The sequence below is a fragment of the Musca autumnalis genome, unplaced genomic scaffold (assembly GCF_047663935.1).
Source record: "Musca autumnalis isolate F117 unplaced genomic scaffold, ASM4766393v1 scaffold_4, whole genome shotgun sequence".
NCBI classification, from domain to species: domain Eukaryota; kingdom Metazoa; phylum Arthropoda; class Insecta; order Diptera; family Muscidae; genus Musca; species Musca autumnalis.
Genome location: NW_027411977.1, coordinates 166,738,699 through 166,752,262, shown reverse-complemented (window position 1 = coordinate 166,752,262; position 13,564 = coordinate 166,738,699). Strand labels below are relative to the sequence as shown.

The following is a 13,564-nucleotide window of genomic DNA, read 5'->3' as shown; positions in this document are numbered from 1 at the left end:
ATTTGCTTACTTTAAAGAACAACAAGAACAGAATAGGATATGTTGCAAAAATTTCGAGTCGATCGGACAAAAATTAGCCGAGATATGAGCGTTAAAAGAGAAAATTCATACTGATTTGTATGTAACATCGGAGTTTGAAACGCGGTTTTCTCATAATATTTTTCAACAAAAATTTCAGAAAGCAGATCAAGTTATGCTCTTTCAGATGAAGGGAAAATCCATCACAAAAGTTTCGTATTTTTTAAGAAAAATCATGACAGAGGCTTTTTATTGGGCTTTTTTACTGGGGTCACCTCTTTAAAACCAGGTCATGAATGGCTTATAATTTGTATTGCATGTAGTTCTTATGATTTTTATTGCCCCTTCATTTTCAGATTGTCTTCTGAAAGACTATGACAATTTTCATGAAAATGTTTTGAGCTAAAAGCTAAAAAAAATTTCATGTTATATTTTCAATGTCTGACACAAGAGATATTTTCTCACGAAGAAATGTTTCTCCCAAGATATTCTAGTGCAAAACACCGGCAAAACCGAAAAATTATTTCTAACTTGTATTTTGTTGCTATTTTCCAATGTAAGATATTGTAGAAACAATACAGATATGAACTCTACTTCATATTTATGTTCTGCAGTTAAGTATTATATTCGAACGGATGCCCTTTTTATAGAATATATTAGAAAAACTCAATAGATTAGCCTATATGGGCTCATATATACGAAAATGTTAAAAATTTGTGAACATTTTATTAATTTTTAGGTATAGGAATTTACTCTCGGAGTCGGAGCCGGAGTCGTGAAAAAATTGGTCTGGAGTTGGAGCCGGAGTCGACCCAAAAATACCTCGACTCCGAAACCCTGGTATCAATGAAATTTGTCATTGATATTAAACCAATGTAAGACTTTCTTTGTTTCAATGAAGAAGTTCATTGAGTTTATTAAAAAAAAACTTTCATTATTGTTTCATAGTATTAATGTGAAAGTTTCATAGCAATAATAAAATTGTTATTTCTAGCTACTTTACTGATTATAATAAAGAAGTATCATTGCATAATTTAGGAAATTTCATTGGAATAATGAAGAAACTTATTATTGTTATTTAATGAAACTTTTCATTTATTCAATGAAACTCAACGTTGGTTCAAAATCAATGAAACATTTTTCTTTCAGTGTAAATGCAGTTTTTCGAGTTCATTATTTCTCCAAATATTTTATTCTTGTCCTTATCTACAAATTTGCTTCAGAGGTCAGAAGAAGTTTCGCATTGGTTTCATAGATATAGCGCCGAATTTCTATAAAAACTCAATATTTAACCATGTTTAGATGGGGCCATAAAATCCGAGCTGGATCTCACACAACAAAACGCAACTAAGGTTTATTGTGGTTTGGGTCTGTACTTTCAAAAACTCATCAGTTCGAATTGTTTGCACAAGATCACATTAAAAAAGTTGAAATTCAATGTAATTTCGAAATATTGGAAATAATGTGCAATAAATAAAATATAACTATTGACCTCAAGCTCATTAATCTTCGTTTTATTAACATTCGAAAGGTAGAACAAAACATAAAAGTACGACAGAAAAATCCTTTTTTGTACAATAGACATTTACTAATTTGTAACAAGAGACCAGTTTCTAATAATCTCAACGAACGAGACTGCGGTGGAACAGAAGTTTTATCATAAAAAATGGTTGGTATAGTTCTTTTTTTGCAAATTTGAAACATAATAAAGAATAAGGACCACAAGAATGTTTTTTTTTTCTAGATATTGTTTACAAGCCAGTAAACATCTTGTTCTGAACTCAACAACACTTAGAGTCAGCCTAAAATTACTATTAAACGCTTAAACAACACCTTAAAACTTACCTAACCTAACTTCTTCATTATTTCATACTTTCAATAAGTAAACCAATGTAGTTGACCCAAAAAATTTTAAAATTTTACTCAAAAATTAAATAAATAAAAATAAATAAATAAAAATAAAAAATAAACATAAGCTAATATCCTATGGGAACGAAAATCATTTCGGGGGGCCCGCCCCCCCCCCCCCCCCCCTGGCTACGTCCGTGATAGTAGGATCTCCCAATTCGGCGATAACATCGACTTCTATTTCTAGTCGTCGATTTAATTCTGAGACTGGTTCACAACCAAATTCGAGTCCGAGTTCGTCCGATTCGCCCCCTACAATACAACACCTCCAAATCCTTCCACTTTCGTGAATAGACAGGTATTTCATACCACTTCATCCAACAATGTTGTAATGGGGACAGCTATGGTGAATGTTATTCACAAGGGTACTTCGTATCCGGTTCGTGCCATAATTGATCCAGCATCAGAATCAACATTCATTTCAGAGCGAGTGGTTTCTAAACTCAGTATTTCTACCAACTCCGCTTTATCCTCCATTACTGGACTTAACCAATCGGTTTCGGCTAATTCTAGCCAAATCTCCTCCATTGAGATAGGGTCTTCATTCAATAGACATTTATCTATCAAGTTTAATGCTATGGTTCTTCCAGAACTCTCCAATAATTGCCCGTTTATTTCATCTGATATTGATCTGTCTTCTCGACTGCCAAATATACGTTTGGCAGATCCAACTACGTTGGATTCCGGTCGAGTGGATCTCCTACTAGGAGCGGACATTTATCCTAAAATAATTACTGACGGTATCATCCACAACGTAATTGACACTTTATTGGCACAAAATACTGTCTTTGGCTGGGTTATAACGGGACCAATTCCATCATCAAATAATCGAACGTCTTTGAAATCAAACGTTTCCAATAATTGATCTTCCAGATCAGGGACGTACTCAGGGGGGGGGGGGGGGGGGCACTGGGGGCCCGGGCCCCCCGAAATGGTTTGGTCGAGTTCAATTTTTTGAGCTACTTTAACAAATTAATACGTTTTTTCTCTAAATAATAAAAATTATTTTTGGAATTTTGAAAAGAAAACTTAGATTGTTCTGAAAATTGTTTACTACCTTAATTTTTTATTATTTATTTAAAGGAGAAAAATTTATTATTGTGCTTTATAAAGTTCTATTATCTGCTATAAGTAGCATACCCACCAGAATTTTTTTCTATCATTAACAAAGTTGTAGTTGAAACGAAATTAATGCTCAAACATAAGTTAAATTATATTAAAATCTGCTGTAATTTCGGCCTTTAGGCTAACAATAAAAATGTACCTCATCAAATAATTGGCGTCGATTTAGCCCAGCTCGCCCGTCTGTCTGGCTCGAGCGCATAACAACTCTCAAACGGATCAACCGAACTTTAAGACATATCGGTCCACTCCTTTTTTCCCACAAGACTACAAAATGTTTCGCTAAAATGGTGCGCACAATAACTCTCAAAGGTCCAAATCGATTTCTTCGAGACATAGATTAGGTACGGATATGGATTACATCGGTTCACTTCTTCAGGTACCTCCCACTCAAAATGTCAATATCCGATTTCACCGAAACTTAGAACATCCTAAAATTACTTCCGGACGTACATATGAATATCAAGTACCAAGAAGGTCTATATGCGACAACATCTCCGGATACCTCCCTAAAAAAATTTCAACATAAGTACAATATAAGGGCTGTTCGAGAATCAATTGGACATTTTGACCAACACTACTGCTTGCGGTCTTGTTTACAGCGATATGGGTAAGTCCATGCTTCCTGACATAACGGTTCAAAAGCTCTAAATCTTACTAAAATTACGGCTTGACACCATAATTATCAAAACGAATTACTTCCAAAATGGGACATTATTATAGGTATCTCCTCCACAAAAGTGCAAAACTTTTGCGCTCTTATTGAAGTCAATTTTATGAGCTCAACATAAGCATTTATTCGCAACGCCAACAATCGTGAAGTTTTATACCCAAATGTTTCGATATTTTTGTCGGAAAGTGTATTGTCCAAAAAGGCCATGAAATTCTGAAACTCCCTGACTACACAATTTTTAGGACAAAGATTTTGGTTATGAAGCCCGTATTCGATCTGCCTATAGATACCCTATGAGGGTATACCTACGTCGGCAAACCCGACTGATACTCTTTAAACTCGTTTTCAAGAAATCAAAAGATATGAATGTTCATATGTTTGCCTCCGTTGTTCCGACAGAAGTCATAGTCCTTGGAAAGTTTTAAATGTCATCGAGTTCATAAACATCTAATCGTACAATTAAGATTGAAAAAAGGCGGAACAACAACCATTGGAATATCAGTTGATGCAGTTTTTTGGCTTAACCCATTTTTAGTCAGGACTTAGCTAAAATTTTGCCGAGACCTAATGTAGATTTCGTAGTCTCAAACAGTGCTGCGAGTAGAATTAGTAGTCTATGAGTCGTAGTTGGTACCGGCCGACTTCTGTTTTTTTTTCCTAAATGGCTGTTCCAGAACCTGCAAGAATCTACACATTTTTGCTACTAAAAATGTGTAGATTCTTGCAGTACTGGAACAGACCATAAATGTAATTTTCTGAATTTTTTAGTTGTCTTGCATGGACTCTATCACTTCTGGTAAAATAGTAAAGTTTTGGTGTTTTTATGACAAAAAAGAATATTATTTTCTTACAATAGTTCGGTACAAGTCCAATATGCACTCGCGGATTCGAGTTATTCTTTTTGTGGAGTTATTTATTTCAATAAGTTATTGGTATACATATAACATTAATAGGGTTTTTAGATAGATCTTCTTATCAGAATCAGTCCTCGCGTTAAAAATGTGTTCAATTGATAACTTAATAAAGCAAAAATAAGACAAAACTTGTTTAATGGGACTGAAGTTAATGTGTGATATATGGATATGTACTTTAGAGAAGAAGATATACTGAAAATCTTTGAAATAGAATCGAAAATGCCAAATAAGAGCTACTGTGGTTAAAAATTCTGGGATACATTAAAACTTAAACCTACATGGGTAATATTCATTTGAAAGATTTTTTAGTTATTGCGTCAATTCTGTTGGAGAAATTGGTTAAAAACTTGAGAATACCAGGCGGAATTTTTGTATGGGGACTATACTGAACGAGTTCTGATATGGTTCATTTCAATTCTAAACATCCAAAGACTAATTTATTATAACACTGCTCAACACGATTTTTGTTTCAACCGAAGTTGCGGTTGTTTCTAGATGAAATAGGCGAGATATTTTCAAATCCGGTCCCGGTTTTTGTCCATCAGCTCTTGTTTTTGAGATATAGCTCAAAATCGGTTTTTACGAGTTTAACCCAGACTTTCGTTATTTTCGGATACAAACAAATATTTTTTGTGGGTTTTTCGACATTAATCTCTTAAGGAGATGTTGTACGCTCGATACAAATCATTTTTGAAGTAGTTATGGTGAGTATATATCAAAAAATATAGAAAATATACGACGGACTTTGTAAAAATTGAATATTTTGAGTACTTTAAGCTGTAATTACGGCATCGGGGTAAGTCATAGGATCTTCATATGGCAATGCGGATATGCTTAGGGTGTCTACTATATAGTCCAGTATTCAAATATATAATATAAAGTTCATAGCGCCCATGATTCGGCCATAACCTAAAAATCGCCATGAAGACTGCTAAAGGGAAATCATTTACCAGTGATATCATTAACACATAAGCCATTAACTTTTCAATGGCAGTCTTCATGATGGTTTTTAGGTTATGGCGGAATCATGGGCGCTATGAACTTTATATTATACATTTGAATACTGGATTATATAGTAGACACCCTAAGCATATCCGGAGTACCATATGATGATCCTATGACTTCCCCTGATGACGTAATTACAGCTTAAAGTACTCAAAATATGCAATTTTTACAAGGTCCGTCGTATATTTTCTATATTTTTTAATATATACTCACCATAATTATTTCAAAAACGATTTGTATCGAGCGTACAACATCTCCTTAATATATAAATGTCGAAAACCCCACAAAAAAATATTTGTTTGTATCCGAAAATAACGAAAGTCTGGGTAAAACTCGTAAATACCGATTTTGAGCTATATCTCAAAAACAAGAGCTGATGGAGAAAACCCGGGACCGGATTTGAAAATAACTCGCCGATTTCATCTAGAAACAACTGCAACTTCGTCTGAAACATTCAACTTTTTCAATTTTGTTGAGCAGTGTAATCTGTTCCAAATTTCAAAGTTATATCTAAAATATTGTAAACTCTCCCTATTGAAATTATATACTTTGTGTCAATATTTCATATAAAATCAACAAAAAACCCTTTAAAATAGCTTTATGTAACGCTACACAACATTTTTTAATTTCATAATTTTTGGTCATAGTTTTATATTTCGAAACATTTCTATCGATATCCGGTCGTCTTGTTTTAAAAACGCTTCGCAAAATCTACGATAAACTATTGTAAGACGATCATTACCATGATTTATGCTAAGGCGTCTCCTCTACGGGAGTTTGCACTCGCCTTTCATAATTCTTCAACAAATTAATATCTACAAACACTTGCTGGGATCATCGTCTCGGACCCTGCTGTTCTACGAGAGCTTGCACAGGCGCTGTCTGTTTGATTAACCGTTAACTATGATAAGAGGTCTCCTCATCGGGAGTTTGCACTCGCCTTTCATAGTTCTTCAACAAATTAGTATCTTCAAACACTTGCTGGGATCATCGTCCCGGAGCCTCCTCTACTACGAGGGCTTGCACAGGCGCAGTTTGTTTGATTAACCGTTAACTATGATAAGGCGTCTCCTCATCGGGAGTCTGCACTCGCCTTTCATGGTTATTTAAGAAGTAAATACCTTCAAGCACATGCTGGGATCATCGTCCCGGAGCCTGCTCTTATACGAAAGATTGCACAGGCGCTGTTTTGCTTGGTTACTCAACTAACTTTTACTAACAAATAAAACATTTTCATCATTATCGCCATCCAACTGCTCACTGAACTGACAGCTACACCTTTTGTATATTTACTATCATAAAAATATTCGTTTATTTTCCAACAAACGTAGTTTTTGCAAGGCCGGCGGAATGTTAAAGTTCAAATTGGCTTTCTAAATCTAATTCGACTGACTTTCAGTCATGTGTCAACCCCCTTGTCAGAAATAGTCTACTACGTAAATCATTCAACTTTACGCTTTCGGCGCAAAGTAATATTGACATATTCTGTCAAGAGAGGTTGACAGTTGGCCCACCAAAGTCTAGTTAAAGCTGCGTTTGAGTAGAGTGTGTTATTCGACACAAGGCAGAATGGACGAACTTCGTTCACGGACTCCGTCCACTTAACAATACTAACAGAACTTATTGTTTACGACAAAAGGTAAAAGCTTTACGAGCAAACATTCAATAAACATACCAAACATCAATACTAAGAACCCTTGTGTTTTTAATTCTCTTCTTTTTCGTTTATTTACACCGCACAACCTCTACGAGGCAAACAACAAAAGCTACGCTTTGTTGTGGATACTCCACATATCCTAAATTATACAGTCCACTCATCATTTGGTGTCCGACCAAAACTTTCTGCAGCTAAACATCTGGTCTCTTCAGGCTGGATTAAACATTTGATTATTTTGCCCCGAATGCGTTCTTATTGGACGAAGTTCGACTTCCGTGTCAACGGAAACGTTTTGGATGTCCCAATTTGAACTATCCAGACCTAGCCAGTGTGGACCATGCCACCAAAGTTGTGAAGAGGCCAGCTCAGAAGGAGAAAGCGCCCGACTGCCTAAGTCTGCAGGATTGTCCTCAGACCGAACGTGGAACCACCTATTTTGTCCAGTATTCTCCAACTTGTCAAGCAGAAGTTCATGTCTTTTCTGATGCGTCAGAAAAGGCATATGCGGGGGTAGTATACATTCGTATTGTTTCCTCTAATGGAGAAATTTTTACAAATTTGCTTTCTTGCAAAACAAATCGATTTCGTCCGCTAAAAGGAAGTCCTCTGCAAGACGTCCGTTTGCTCCGTCGCGTCCTGTCTTGTCCGAGACTTCGGGATCAGTCGGTCCGATAATTCAATCCATACAGCCCATTGTGACCCTGGGGCAGACAATGCTGGTAAAAATTGTCCTTCCTTCCCTGTACTGGTCATAGCCGTATATGCTCCACGCTTGCTAATGACCTTCAACTCAACTTCCTTAACGTTGGTCAAGATTGGTTCTGCCAACTTACTTTACAGTCATGTTATGACCCGAATCAATTGCTTCGAGTTTCGGCACGAAGTACGTCTTTAGAGCATGTGGTCGCCCCTTCACAATCGGCTCCAGACTAAATTAAAGACCACTATGCTGGGATGCAATTAGCTGATCCCGAATTCCACAAGTCTGCTCACATCGCACTAATTCTTGGTCCAGATGTGTACCCGAAGGTGATTAAATCACAAACTTATTCGAGTCCGGGTTTCCGGGCTAACTAACTATTTTCGGTTTGGTGGTATCGGGTCCTTGTTCACTGTGAGAGCGCCATATATGATCGGCCTAGAGAGAGACCTGAGGTCTTGAAAATTTGTGGGAGCAATCTTCTATTGCCTCGATGGTTCATCGACCATGATTTGTATTTTGAAAAAATGAAAAAAAAAATTAAATAAAATAAAAAAAATCTCAAAATTGACGGTTCCGCCTTGTTATTTAATTTTAATTGTATTTTTAATTAAATAGAATTAAGAATCATGTTGTTGTAACATAGCTAGATGTCTCAAGGGAGGCGGTAATGTTCAATTTCAAATTAAATAATTTTCGTGAAAATGCAACCATTCAGCACTTTCTGTAATTTGTCAAAGTCCCTTTTTATCCAACATTGAATTTTCGGGCTAAAACTACAGTCTTTTGCATTTATCGGGCCTTTATCTCAGAAACGATTAGTAATTTGGTCTTGCTATCTTTGGCAATATTGTAGCCCTAAATTAGTAGAACTTATCTTTTGAAAAGACATCATAAGAAAAAAATCCATGTTAGACATCAAAATCGATTAAATATAGATTTTACATAATTGCTGAAATTCCGGTCAGTATCGGCTAAACTATTTGGATTTGAACCAAGTAACCTTTTGCAAAATTCTTCCAAAAAAAGTTCTCAGAAATTTTCCATAACATTCTGAAACTCTAGAATGCTTATTTCATATTGATTCAGTAATATTTTACATCATATCTTTTACAACGCGTAATTCAAACACAGTTCACACCAACAGGTCATTCTCGCATTTCGGATTTCACCAAAATTTTGTGTATTACATTCCAGCGAATATTTTTCCAAAAGGAATTATTCAGAAAAAATTTGCGGTTTTGCAGATATGGTGCGAAATGTATAAAAATTAGCAGTAGGTGTTATTTTTCGAGTTCATTATTTCTACAAATATTTTATTCTTGCCCTTATCTACAAATTTGCTTCAGAGGTCAGATGAAGAATCACATAGGTTTCAGAGATATAGCCCAGAATTTCTTTAAAAAGTCAATATTTAACCATGTTTAGATGGGGCCATAATGTCCAAGCTGCATCGGACACAACAAGACCCAACTAGGGTTTTTGTCATTTCGGTCTGTACTTTCAAAGAATTCTCAGCTCAAATTGTTTGCACTATATTACTTCGAAAATGTTGCACAGTGTGATAGTATTCCCCTACATGTTTTGCAGTGTATACCCATTTAAATCGATATTTCATTTTAACTTACCTCATGTAGTTATCTACCAGAATTCGCAATTCCCTATGAATTTTGGAAAGTTCATTTTCGGTGACCCATTTTGAAATTGCTTCATGATTTTTATTTAAATATTCATCTACGTTTCGCCATTCAATGGAGAACTGTTTAATGGTTGCATCAATTTTTTCTGCAAACGAAATTGGATAATTATTAACACAATCATATACATATTTAAATATTAGGCTAAATGTCAAAATTTTGCCTTTAAATTTGTTTAAGCTACATGAAAAAAAATCCATTCTCGAATCCGTCCGAAATACAAATTTTTGTTATTGCGCGCAAAAGTTAGGACGGTTTCAATTCTGATAATCCGTGAACCGAAATTTTAGGTTGTGCAAAATTCCTTTGGGGTGAAAGCTCTTGATGAGCTTGCAGAACCGCTGTAAGTCGCACTTTGTAGTTATGGCGAATTTTTAGCTGGAGACCCTAAAAGCTTATTATTGAGATGACATGTCTGCAGTCAAATCTAGTGAGGATTTTTTCGTAGAGCATTCCGACCTTCATACTGGATTCATTCAGTGCCACAAATGAAATTTGTCAGCTTCGAAATCTTCTGCAAAAAATTCGCTCAGGAGATTTTAGGTACGGTTCCCTAATGTCTGATTTAGACTACTCATAAATCCTCCACTGGATTTAATAAATCCAGAACAAATTTCATGGCATTTAGAAATACCTTTTGTAGGATTTAACTGAGAGCCAGCTGATTTTGTTAATGTATAGCGTTTCCAAATTAAATTATTCAAAATTAAATGAAACCTGTACATAATAACTTTTGTACATACTTTCGGCTCATGTCGAGGCGCTGGAAAGTCTTACAATTTCAAATAAACATTCAAATCGATTTTCCAGCGGCCTAACAAAATATTAGACATTTACGGCATATGTTTCCATTGTTTTTATCAATTGTAGAAATTTATTTAGGAAGCATATGGTAAACAGAATGTTGGGTTTGCCTCTTGCATATGATAACGCAAAAGAATAATAAATATTTTATGACCTTTCACAAACATATGCACGCAGGTCAAAACCACTTGAAAAAGGTCGCAGCAATCTAGCACTAGTTTCTATTACTTATCGAATAGAAGATAAGAGTCGCTAGATTGTACTTAGGTTAAGAAATATTTTGTAAACTAGTATGTAAGTTGAAATTTGAAAATAAAAATTCAGTGCCTCACAACCACTCAACCAAAGCAGTTGTTTGCTGCTTCTTCTTATTCAAGTTGTTCGATGCACCGAGCATCGCACAACTATCTAATAATTATACAAAACCTTTTCCAAATTGAATGAAACCTTTATTTTATCTTTTGCGTTATGGCATTTACATATATTTTTGGAGGATTTAAATGACAGCCACCTGGTTTTGTTTATGTATAGCTTTTCAAAATTAAATGAAATCTTTTCCAAATTAAATCAAACCAATTCCAAATTGAATGAAACCAATTAAATGAGACCTTTTCCAAATCAAATGAAACTTTTTCCAAATTAAATGAAACCTTTTCCAAATTGAATAAAACCTTTGTTTTAAGGAGAGAAATAATGCAAACTATTTTAAAAAGAGATAAAATAAAAAACCATATTAGTTTTCAACGGTTTTTTACTTGAATTCTAATTCTAAGTAATGACAGAAAAGTGAAATTCGTTGCATGATTTGCTTGGTTCAACTTAAAAATTTTATATTAAGGTTAGACCGAATAATCCTAATGAGAGTATTAAGGTTTAAAAAAGGGCAAATTGAGCCGCTTAGTGCACACATCGATTAACTCCACTCTTTGAAAAATCTTTACTATAAGTGCTAAAGTCCTTTATATAGTCACTAGCAAAATGCCCGCTACTTCGTATGCGGAAAGGATATAAAAAAAAACAAATAAACAATATATAATATGGAAATGACAAACACTGAAAATTTGGTCGCACTAATACCAATTTTAATCAATATTTATTTTTATCTTAGTACTGTACGTACCCTTTAAGTTCGTTTTTAAAAAAGATCAGCCGTATCTCACCCTTACACATTAACAGCGAGATCAACGTTGCACACCAATACACACCCCAACTCCAAAAAATAAAAATTCCAGCACTGTCCCTACACCCAAAAACAAATTGAGTACCATTAAGTAATTTTCGTATACTTATGGTACGTATTTCGACGACATATCTCAGCCATACACGGACATTAATACAAAATAATTACAGTAAATTCCATAATAATTACAGTAATTCCAAATCTCAAGATTCCTGCTGTATCCGTTCGTCCAATTCCAAATTGTACCAAACTTAGTATCAAGTCGAACTCTTCGTACCCATAAGAAAGATTTTCCAAAACTACCTCAATCCTTCACTTTAGTAGTAATCTTACTTCCAAATTTCAGGATTCAAACTCTATCCGTTAAACCAAATTAAAATTGTACTAAATTTAGAACAATTTAGAATTTTCGTACCAATTTTCAAAACTTCCTCAACGCAACAGGGCTACAATAATCATACTTTCAAATTGCAGGATTCCACCGCTATCCGTTCACCTACATACAAATTGTACTAAATTTAGTACCATTTAGTGCTTTTCGTAACCATAAGTTTGCTTTTTCAAAACAACCTGAATCCTACTCTTCGACTGTAATCGTAATTCCAAATTTCAGGATTCCAGCTCTATTAATTCACCCGAATCCAAATTGTATCAAATTTTAGTACCATTTCTTTCCCAAACAAAAATTTCAGTATTCCAGCTCTACCCGTTCACCCAAATCCACATTGTACCATATTTAGTACCATTTAGTACTTCTCGTACGCACACGTACGACTTTTCAAAATTTCCTCAATACTACACTCCTAATTCCAACTCTATCCGTTTACTAAAATTCAAATTGTACCGAATTTAGTGCTTTCTGTACCCATAAGTACGAATTTCCAAAACTACCTCAATTCTACTGTCCGACAGTAATCTTAGTTCCAAATTTCAGAATTCCAGCTTTATCCGTTCATCCAAATCCAAATTGTACCAAATTTAGTACCATTTAGTACTCAAAGGTACGAATTTCTAAAACTATCTCAATCCTACACCCCTACAGTAATCTTAATTCAAAACTTTAGGATTCCAGCTCTATCCGTTCACCCAAATCCAAATTTAGTACTGCTCGTAATCATAAATACGAACTTCCAAAACCATTTCCTTATTTCAACGCCATTTCCCAACCTTGATACTTAAAATTCAGGATTCCAGTTCTATCCGTTCACCCAAATCCAAATTGTAATAAATTTAGTACCATTTAGTACTTTTCGTACACATAAATACGAATTTCCAAAATTTCCCCAATCCTATGATCCAACAGTAATCTCAATTTCAAATTTCAGGATTCCAGCTCTGTCCGTTCACTCGAATCCCTATTGTACCAAATTTAGTACTTTTCGAACACATAAGTACGAATTTCCAAAACCACCCTCATATCTCAGTCCTACACTTCACAGTAATCTTAATTCCAAATTTCAGGTTTCCAGCTACATACATACGTTCACCCAAATCCAAATTGTACTAAATTTAGTACCATTTAGTACTTTTCGTACCCATAAGTACGAATTTTCAAAACTACCTCAATTCTACACCCCACCAGTAATCTCAATTCCAAATTTCGAGATTCCAACTATATCCGTTCACCCAAATCCCCATTGTCCCAAATTTAGTACCATTTAGTACTTTTCATTCACATAAGTAAGAATTTCCAAAACTTCCCCAGTCCTACACTCCAACAGTAATATCAATTCCAAATTTCAGGAATCCAGCTCTATCCGTTCACTCAAATCCAAATTGTACTAAATTTAGTACCAATTATTACTTTTCGTACACTCAAGTTTCCAAAAACCCTTTGGTGCATCTTTCTTACTCTTCATCAGTGATCCTCAGTCCAAATTTGAGGA

The 13,564-nt window shown here is 34.9% G+C and overlaps 1 protein-coding gene across 2 annotated transcripts in view; it reads right to left on the bottom strand.

The window, feature by feature from the left end:
- LOC141402817 (dynein regulatory complex protein 11) overlaps positions 1–13,564 on the bottom strand; it is a 442,109-nt gene that overhangs the window by 309,099 nt on the left and 119,446 nt on the right. For both annotated transcript variants that reach the window (XM_073984802.1, XM_073984803.1), the window contains one exon: positions 9,626–9,782. In XM_073984802.1, coding sequence (XP_073840903.1) covers positions 9,626–9,782 — 157 coding nt within the window. The remainder of the gene's footprint in view (positions 1–9,625; positions 9,783–13,564) is intronic.